General features: G+C 37.1%; 1 protein-coding gene across 2 annotated transcripts in view; it reads left to right on the top strand.

Annotated features, from left to right (window-relative positions):
• The window catches only part of WDR43 (WD repeat domain 43), a 56,274-nt gene that overhangs the window by 35,627 nt on the left and 10,642 nt on the right, over nucleotides 1-10,005 (top strand). The window contains exons 11-14 of one of the 2 annotated variants that reach the window (XM_017877021.1): nucleotides 1,462-1,593; nucleotides 1,941-2,030; nucleotides 8,325-8,411; nucleotides 9,718-9,749. In XM_017877021.1, coding sequence (XP_017732510.1) covers nucleotides 1,462-1,593; nucleotides 1,941-2,030; nucleotides 8,325-8,411; nucleotides 9,718-9,749 — 341 coding nt within the window. The remainder of the gene's footprint in view (nucleotides 1-1,461; nucleotides 1,594-1,940; nucleotides 2,031-8,324; nucleotides 8,412-9,717; nucleotides 9,750-10,005) is intronic. The other variant, XM_017877022.1, reaches the window with a different exon arrangement.

Raw genomic sequence — 10,005 nt, forward strand, 5'->3', positions numbered from 1 at the left:
GCTAGTTTTTTTTTGTATTTTTTAGTAGAGACGGGGTTTCACCGTGTTAGCCAGGATGGTCTCGATCTCCTGACCTTGTGATCCGCCCGTCTCGGCCTCCCAAAGTGCTGGGATTACAGGCTTGAGCCACCGCGCCCGGCCGGAATTTTAACTTTTATTCTTACAGAAATACTATGTTTGTTTAGCTGATATTACTTAAATTTTATTCTTTTGTTTTCTTTGTCCACTTCGTAGGATAATTTAACTGATTATAAATGTGTTTATTGGGTGGTACGGTGGGGATAACATAGCTTCATAAAACATGTTCATAACATGTTCATAAAAGTTATTCCTCAGTTACGTGATAGCTGACTTTAAAAATAAAGTGCCAACTTTCTTTGGCTTGGCCTAGTTTCAACTTCTTAATTTCCCCATATCCTTTTTAATATTTTTTGTGTTAAGATAAACCAAGCACATCTGTTTAGCTCTGTTAGTCATAGAACAAATTTCTTTTTGACTTAGTTACCAAGAGGCTGACAGAACATGTTAGACTTGATTTGGTCAGGAATCAGTTCTATACAATTGAGGGTGTTTGTTGTTGTTGTTTTTGTTTGTGTTTTGGAGATGGAGTCTCATGCTGTCACCCAGACTGGGGTGCAGTGGTTTGATCTCGGCTCACTGCAACTTCTGCCTCCTGGGCTCAAGTGATCCTCCCACCTCAGCCTCTCGAGTAGCTGGGACCATAGATGCATGCCACTATGCCTGGCTTATTGTTTTGTGGAGACAGGGTTTTGCCATGTTGCCCAGGCTGGTCTCGAACACCTGGGCTCAGGTGTTCCGCCTGCCTCAGTCTCCCAGAGTGCTGGGATTATAGATGAGAGCCACCACACCGAGACCACAGTTGAATTTTTGTATAGCAAATTGCATCATGTTTATTTACACGTAACTGTTAAGTATTTATCAAGGACACTTAGTTGTAGTATAGCATATTCTAGCTAATAAATCATTTGGAGCTCACCGTTAAAAATAGGAAGACATTTTTTACAAATTGTTTTGGGAACATAGCGGTCTTTATGCCCTTGTAATAATATTTTGTTTCCTCCTGCAGATCTGAGGGTGACACCAAGGGGTAGTTGTAGTGGGGCAAGCTTCTCTGAGAATAGGTCTTAAGTCTTGGGTTTTAGAATCAGATGCCAAGTCCTTGCCTCTTCTGAAGGATTTTTATGAATGAACATTTTCAAACCATGTGCTTCTTGGGCCGTTGTTTTTTTTGCTAGAATCTGGAAGCTTGGATTGCAGATGTTTCACCTGTCTCCAACATTGGCATTATGGTAATGAGGTTCTCTTGGAATAAGAATGAGCATATTAGTGTTTTCCAGGGTTGAGGTGTAAATCCTGTTTTTTTTTTTTTTTTTTTTTTTTTTTTTGGCTCCAAACTTCTTTAAGTCTCGTAACACATTAACAATCCTTTCTGTTCTGTAGGTTAGCATTGAAGAACGCCTGGGAGCAATGGATATAGACGCACGCAAAAAAGGAAAGGATGACCTTCAGACAAATAGCTTTCCAGTTCTTCTTACCCAGGGCTTAGAAAGTAATGATTTTGAAATGCTAAATGTAAGTATGTAGCAATTTTTAACTAAGTTAACATGATTAATATTTCTTAGAAAATGATTGACATAACACATTCACAGCTGTGAGCCATCATGTTACAGAGCCATTTGGAATGTAATGTTTTATGAGTTTAGTGAAACATGTATCACTTGGTGGCATTATACAGACAGTCACCAACCTACAAAGGGATTGCATTGAGTTATTTTGAACTTGGAATGCATTTTCTCATAGAAATACTGTTCTGAATTATTAGGTTATTAGGCTTTAGTTCATAAAAGCCTTTATAAACATAGTGTAGCTGAATGATAATACTCAGCATTCTAGATCACAATTTATATTTTTTTCTGTAGGAAAATGCGTTCCTGAGTTTTTACTCTGGATTCCAGAAACTTATTTCCCCTGGCCGTGAGAGGGGCAGTGAGGTGGAACCTTGGCAATGGGTAGGAGGTTTGGGGGAAAATTCAAGAGGGTTGGGGGTTATGTTGTCAAATATGTAGAGGTAAAATTACTAGAAACTTTGTATAAAGGGAGGCATTTTTGATTTCTGTGTAAGTTGGTGACTGCTTGTATGAAGTTACTCAATTTGATTCTCGTAAATTCTACAGTTTGACAGCATTCTATCTAGAACATTTAAGTGAAAACTGGTTGGATTCAAGTACTGCCTGATCAGATTAAAGCAGTTTACATTTGCTAATGCGTTTATTCTTAATGACTCATAGCAGTGTTATGATTTCAGTGAATGTCAATGTGACTTTAATCCATAACCTATGAGTAGTGTGTCTGATTTTACTTGATCCGTGTTTTTAGGGTACATTGATCCTAAAATTACTTTTAAAATAGTTTGTGAATGTATTGTGGAGGTAGATTTTAGTTTACCATGGCATAGAAACCTGGGTGAAGATTTGGTGAAAAATCTGTAGAAAACAATTAACAGTGTTTTTAAAACGGAATATAACTTAACTGCCCTCATTGCCTACTAATTATGCTTTGAAGCCTTCCTCAGTAGGTACAAATGAATCGAGTACAAATTTTTTGCTTTTTCTTATTAAGAAACAGTTCAGAACATTTAGAATAGTACAGTGGACCATCACGAACTCATTACCTAGTTTCAGAAATTATCAATACTAGCCAATCAACTGTTGATTTGTTGATAGTCTCACTTGTCTCCCCAAGTTATGGTGAAGCAAGTCTCAAATGATTACATACATTTTATCCATAAATATGCCCCATTCAACTTAAAACATCCTTTTAAAAAATAACCATAATCCATTGTTGTACCTCAAAAGTAATTCTTTAAAATTATCAAATATTAGTGTTTATATTTCCCTGATTGTCTCAAAGTTTGTTTTTTTTAATTTTTACTTTATTTATTTATTTTTGAGACAGTCTTGCTCTGTAGCCCAGGCTGGAGTATAGTGGCACGATCTCAGCTCACTGCTGTCTCTGCATCCTGGGTCCTGGTTCAAGCAATTCTCCTGCCTCAGCCTCCCAAGTTGCTAGGGTTATAGGTGCGTGACACCATGCCCAGCTAATTTTTGTATTTTTAGTAGAGACAGGGTTTTACCATGTTGGCCAGACTGGTCTTGAACTCCTGACCTCGTGATCCACCCGCCTTGGCCTCTCAAAGTGCTGGGGTTACAGGTGTGAGCCACTGTGCCAGCCTATTTTTGCTTTCTTTAAAACAAGATTTCAACAGAGTCTACACTGTATTTAGTTGGTATGCCCCTTCTGTGTCTTGCAATTTATTTTTTTGGAGAAGTTAGTTTATTTGCGCAGTAGAGAGTTCCATGTTCAGTATTTTGCATACTGCATCATTGTGGTATCATTTAACACATTGCTTTGTCTGTCTTGTTCTCTATATAGGTTAGATCTAGAAGCTTGACGATCTAGATCTGGTTAGATCTATAAGCTAGAAGAGATCCAGTTTAAAATCATTTTTGGCAAGAACATTTCAAAGATGTTAATATGTAACTTTCATTAAGTGTTATAGGTTGTTGAAAGGAAAAATGCTGTTTATGAAAACACTTCTTAAATTGTATAGGTTACTTAGGTAGAAATAATAGAGAAGTGGTTGAATGATGAAAAATTGTGTGCTTGAAAAGTATAGAGCATAAAATACACATGCCCCTCTGCTTGTTTTTTTTTAATGAGACAGGGTCTCACTCTGTTACCTAGGCTGGAAGGGCAGTGGTGCAATTGTAGCTCACTACATGAAATCCTGGGCTCAAGTGATCCTCCCACCTCAGCCTCCTGAGTATCTGGGACTGCAGGCATGCATTACCATAGCCAGTTAATTTTTAACATTTTTTTGGTAGAGACAGGGTCCGCTGTGTTGCTCAGGTTGGTTTCAAAGTCTTGTTCTCAAGTAATCCTTCTGCCTTAGCCTCACAAAGTGCTGGCATAAAATAACCCTTTCAGGAAATTTTTTATTCTATTGATTGATTGATGGATTGTGACCCAGGCTGGAGTGCAGTGGTGCGATTTTAGCTCACTGCAACCTCTACCTCCCAGGTTTAAGTGATTCTCCTGCCTCAGCCTCCTAAGTAGCTGAGATTATGGGTGTGCGCCACCACGCCCGCCTAATTTTGTATTTTTAGTAGAGACGAGGCTTCGCCACGTTTGCCAGGATGGTCTCAAACTCCTGATCTTAGGTCACCTGCCCCTCTTGGCCTCCCAGAATGCTGGGATTACAGGCGTGAGCCACCGCTCCCAGCCAAGTAAACCCTTTTTTAAAAAAGAAAAGAATGGATGTTCTTGTAATGTATTACCTAGGAGATTATGCATTTATACATTCTGTACTCTAATAAAGAAAGAGGGAAGTAACATTTTCCTTCTAAAAAAGTTTTCCCCTTTTCAAAAGCTGCCTTATGAGGATACATAGTTATGAGGATATTAAAAATAAGAACAAAAGAAGAATGTGAGCAGTGACAGGGGTACAACATGGGTGCTTCCAAGAGGTTAATACTGTCTGTCATAGAAAACCTGGCATTAACATTAATGGCATTTGGAAGGTGGAATTGTAACTCAATGAATTAGTCTGTAGCTTATGCAAAAAGAGAAGCGTATTTATGTAATTCATGGCACCCATAGGAGATATTTTTAAATATTTTAAAAGCATTTAAGTTAAATGTTTTTTAAAAGTTCCATTTATAGTAGTACCAAAAAATACCTAGGGTATATCTAAAACAGATAACTGTCTCTACACTGATAATTATAACAGTTGAGAGAAGTTAATGAAGACTTAAGTAAATAGAGGTTTAAGCCCTGTTCATGGGTCAGAATATTCTGTATTTTAAGGGTCAATAATTCTCCCCAAATTCGTCTATATATTTAATCCATTCTCAATTAAAATTCCAGCAGTCCTTGTCAGCCACCTTCGTAGAAATTGACAAACCTATCCTAAAATTTATGTGGAAATGCAAAGGACATGGAATAACCAAAGAAATGGTAAAATAAAGAACAAGTTGGAGGAATCACCCAGTTGATTTCAAAATAAAGCTATAATAGTCAAGATAGTTTAATATTGGTGAAAAAATAGATATAGATTAAGGGGCCAAAACAGAGTCCAGAAATAGACCACATACAATTGTAAAAAAATGGATCTCAGTTTTATCTCACCTTACACAAAATCAATGCAAAATAGACCATAGACTTGACTATAAAACCTAAAACTACAAAACTTCTAGAAAAAACAGGAGAACATCTTTGTGAACAGGAGTGGAGAAAGATTTCTTAGATACAGCACAAAATGCGTGAAATGTTAAAGAAAAAAATTGGTCATTTGAACCTTATCAAAACTAGAAACTTCTGTTCTTGGAAAAACAGTGTTAGGAGTATAACAAAACAAGCCGAGGGCTGGTAACAAAATGTTAGCAACTCAAGTTAGACAAAGGATTTGAATCTGGACTCAAAAGCAGTTGGTAAGGGTTTGAACAGACACTTCACAATAGAATTCAAATGGCCAGTAAGCACATGTAAAGGTATTATGCATTATTAATTATCACAGAAAGGCAGATTAAAACCACAATGAAATAAAGCTTGCATATACCCCTTGTAGGTTGATAAAAATGAGACAGACAGACAATAATACCATCTGTTGGTGAGGATGTAGAGCAGCTGAAGTTCAAATATGTTGCATTGCTGGTGGAAACGTAAATGGTATAACTACTTTGGAAAACAATTAGTTTATTAAAAAATTGAGGATATATCCACCATATGATGCAGCCATTCTGCTGCTAGATATTTACCAAGAGAGTAACACACATACGTTCATACAAAGACTTGCTCGTGAATGTTCTTTGTAATGGCCCCAAACTGGAAAGAACACATATGTCCTTTAACAGGTGAATGGAGAAACAAATTGTTTAGCAATATAAGTACTGTGTTATTAATAGACCAGTAGTATGCATGAATCTCAAACTAAGGCTGTGAGAAAGAAGCTAGGCAAAAAGTAATATAAATTCCTATTTATATAAAAATTCTGGAAAAGCAGACCAATATATAGTTCAGTAGCTGCCTGGAATGGTCGTGGAAGGAGGGATACATTTAAAGGGACCCAAGGAGACCCAAGGGTGATAACAGTGTTTATTTTTATCATAGTATTTGTTTCATGGGTAAAGAGTATGTCAAACTGATCAAGCAGTACACTTTAAATATGTGGTTTATTATGCTTCATGTGTACTGCAGTAAAGTTGTAAAAGAAAAATCTTGTCTTCAACACCACCTTTTTAGTAGTTATAACTGTGGCTTGTAGGTTTGTTTCTTTACATATATCCTTGCAGAAATTAATGAGGCTGACTCCTCTGTTTATTATCATTTCACTTAGTTTGGGATAACGTATTTTTATTTGCTTATTTTAAATTAGAAAATCATTACTGTAGAGCCTTGGTCTTTAGTGGGCATGGAAGTATCCAACAACTTGTTAAAAATTCTTCTGCCCTACAGTTTGGGATAACTTCTAAATAGCTAGGCCATACTTTTTTGTCTGCACCAGTTCTGGTTTATACCTCTCATCTTGGTGTAATTAATAGTGACTCCTTCCATTCACAGAAGTGTCCCAGTTTGGACAACAAATTATATGATCATTCTCTATTTAGAGCACTGGTGGTTTTCACAAACCTCCTGTCTTTGAACCTTCCATTATGTTTCAGTCCTTTCTGGTTTCTCGGTATACATAATAGAGAACAAGTTCAGGGTTCTTGACCTGATGCGCTGCCACTCTACTTGGCCATTTAAGACAATGAAGCCTGGTGGTTTGGGTGACCATCTTGTGAAAATTGGGGACCTTTACAAGAGCATGTTGTATATCAAAAGATAATTTGTAGACTAGTTCATGCAGAATGTTTCCTATAGCCTCTAGATCATTGGAACTTTGTGCTGTTATTTATAATGAAGAGATGGTTTGAGGAGTATTTAGTGTCATCAAGCACCTCTTGAATTGTTAAAGTTAATATCAGCATAGTTTGTTTTGAATCTTGTATTCTGGTTATTTGAAAATGAAAATTTAGGTTAAGATTATTAAATCAGTATAGTCTATCCCTCAGTTCTTCAGTAATGATGTATAAAATGTTTTATTTCTTTTGCATAAGAAACAAACTATATAATTATGTCAGTGATAGTTTTTAAATACTACTTGATGGATTTAGAAGAGCTTAGTGTAAAGATAGCTTTACAAGCAAATTAAATCCATAGGGAATTCTGAAAAAATATTTTAGGGACTGTTAAAGTAAGTTGGAAACCAGGCATGGTGGCTCATGCCTGTAATCCTTTTATTTTGGGAGTCTGAGGCAGGAGCTTTGCTTGAGCCCAGGAGTTTGAGACCAGCCTGGGCAACATAGTGAAACCCCAGCCCTACAAAATAAAAATTAAAAAACTAGCTAGGCATAGTGGTGTGCCTAGCACTCCAGCCCAGGCAGCAGAATGAGGACCCTGTTTCAAATAAATACATTAATAGGTTGGAAACTAACTTTCTCTATTTTTGCCTTTCGGTGCCACTGCTGTTTCTATTCTGAGCATATTTATAGCCACAACCATCACCAAAAAATACATATACCATTAGAAAGACTCTCTGGGACTAAACTCTTTCAAAAGGACCCTAATTTTTACCTTCTACTTCTGTAAAGCATGTGGGGCTTGAAGAAGTTGAACAGCCTGCCCCAGAAGATGTGCTTCTAAGGGGCAGGACCAGAACTGATCTGCTCTGTGTCCTTTGCTGTAACCCAGTGTGGAGACTGGGTCTCCACCATAGACGTACCGTTAAAGGATTTTGATTCAAGCTCTCATTATGTCATCTTTTGATTGGCGTAAACTTTTACCAAAAAATTGACACCTAATTTAAAAGGATTTCTTGCTTTCTAAGTAATTTTACTGTTTTGCTCACTCTAGGGAGGATACAGGTCAAATTTCATAAAATGGAAGTTTGGGAACATCTCTAAAGTGGCGTATGTCTGTATTCAAATGTCTAGAGATGTTTTAATAAAACACAAAGAAGTAAAATTACTTCAGTAATGAAGTAAATTTACTGATACCCAAAGACTATGCTTGTCTGTTCACCATAGGACATAATATGCTCCATTCAGTCCCTCGAACCTTTATTTTTGCTAAATTCCGTTTGTAGTTTATTGCCTTGGTCTTAAATGATTTAAAGAATTCATTTTTACAGACTTTTTTTTTTTCCTGTAGTGTCCTTGGTTTGTGAGTATGCTTATCTTAATAATCCTTTTATTTTCTCACAGAAAGTACTTCAAACTAGGAATGTAAACCTTATAAAGAAGACTGTATTAAGGATGCCCCTCCATACTGTTATTCCATTGTTACAAGAGGTAACTGACTGCTTTTTTCATTTTAGCATCCTAATGCCATGAGTTAAATGGAAAATTCAGTAGTTAGAGAAATGGATTTGTAATACGTGAGGACAGATGGCATTCAGAGTGAATAATGGATGGAGGAAAGTACTTTAGACAAAAAAAAAGTGAAATTAGATTAATTTCTGCGGCAGTGAAAGGAAATGTCATTGGCAGTTTTACCTTTATTCTGCTAATAGCTGTTGTGTGTCTCTTTACCTGGAGGCACTTGGAACTTGTGGCACAGAATGCTGTTTGTACAGGATGTCATCTACATGAGAATAATTGTTGTAAACACCCCAACATAAAGTTCCCAAATGCTCATTTTGGTTTTTCCCATTATGTCCTGTGAGGTACTTTAACCTAACACCGAAACCGTTTTTATATGTGTTGATTTTCTTAATCACAGATGGGCTGTTAATCTCTGTGACTGGCAATATGGAATTGGAGGTGGGAGAACTGCTGGAGCCCAGGAGTTTAAGACTGTAATGCGCTGTGATTGTACCTCTGAATAGCCACTACACTCTAGCCTGGGCAACATAGCAAGACCCCATCTTTTTTTTTTTTTTTAAGTATGCATAATTTCACTGAAACTTGCCCTACAAGAGTGGGTATAAATTTTAAAAAATTAGGCCTAAAAATAGAGTGTATTCTTTGTAACTAGAAATTATACTTGGATTCCATTTGTCTAACATGCTGCTGAAGTATTTTGCAAGTATAGTTATGGTATTAACAGTGTGGCCTGGTGTACTGTTATTGGTGGGGAAAACTGTGTACTTAAAAAAGCAGTGTCTTGTATAGAAAAGGGTGTTCATATGTTTTTGTAATACTACCTACTATAAAATTTGCCTAACCTTGATTTTTTTCTTTGTATTTTAAAAATTGAGATATAATTCACCTAGCATAAAATTTAACTCTTTTAAAGTATACATTTTAGTGTTTTTCAGTATGTTTGCAAGTTATGCAATTGTCACCCCAGAAAGAAATCCTGTATCTATTAGTGGTCACTCTCCATTCTTCCTTCTCCCAGTTCCTGGCAATCACTAAGCTATTTTCTGCCTATGGATTTGCCAGTTCTGTACATTCCTTCATATAAGTCCTATCCTAGACTTTTATCAGCTAATTACTCTGATTGTGGGAATGTCTTCATAGACTGTATTATGCTGGTTTAAAATAGACTACTTATTAGAATAATAATTTCTCAGTATTGTCATTGTGTCATAGGAATTGACAGCATTGGTTGCGTCTGAAGTGCTGTTGTTAATAGTGTTTTTTTCTCTCTTAGCTTACAAAGAGGTTACAAGGACATCCTAATAGGTAAGATTAAACAGGTGACTTGGCTGGGCGCGGTGGCTCAAGCCTGTAATCCCAGCACTTTGGGAGGCCTAGACGGGCGGATCACGAGGTCAGGAGATCGAGACCATCCTGGCTAACACGGTGAAACCCCGTCTCTACTAAAAATACAAAAACTAGCCGGGCGAGGTGGCGGGCGCCTGTAGTCCCAGCTACTCGGGAGGCTGAGGCAGGAGAATGGCGTAAACCCGGGAGGCGGAGCTTGCAGTGAGCTGAGATC

The sequence above is a fragment of the Rhinopithecus bieti genome, unplaced genomic scaffold (genome assembly GCF_001698545.2).
Source record: "Rhinopithecus bieti isolate Rb0 unplaced genomic scaffold, ASM169854v2 scaffold_7681, whole genome shotgun sequence".
NCBI classification, from domain to species: Eukaryota; Metazoa; Chordata; class Mammalia; order Primates; family Cercopithecidae; genus Rhinopithecus; species Rhinopithecus bieti.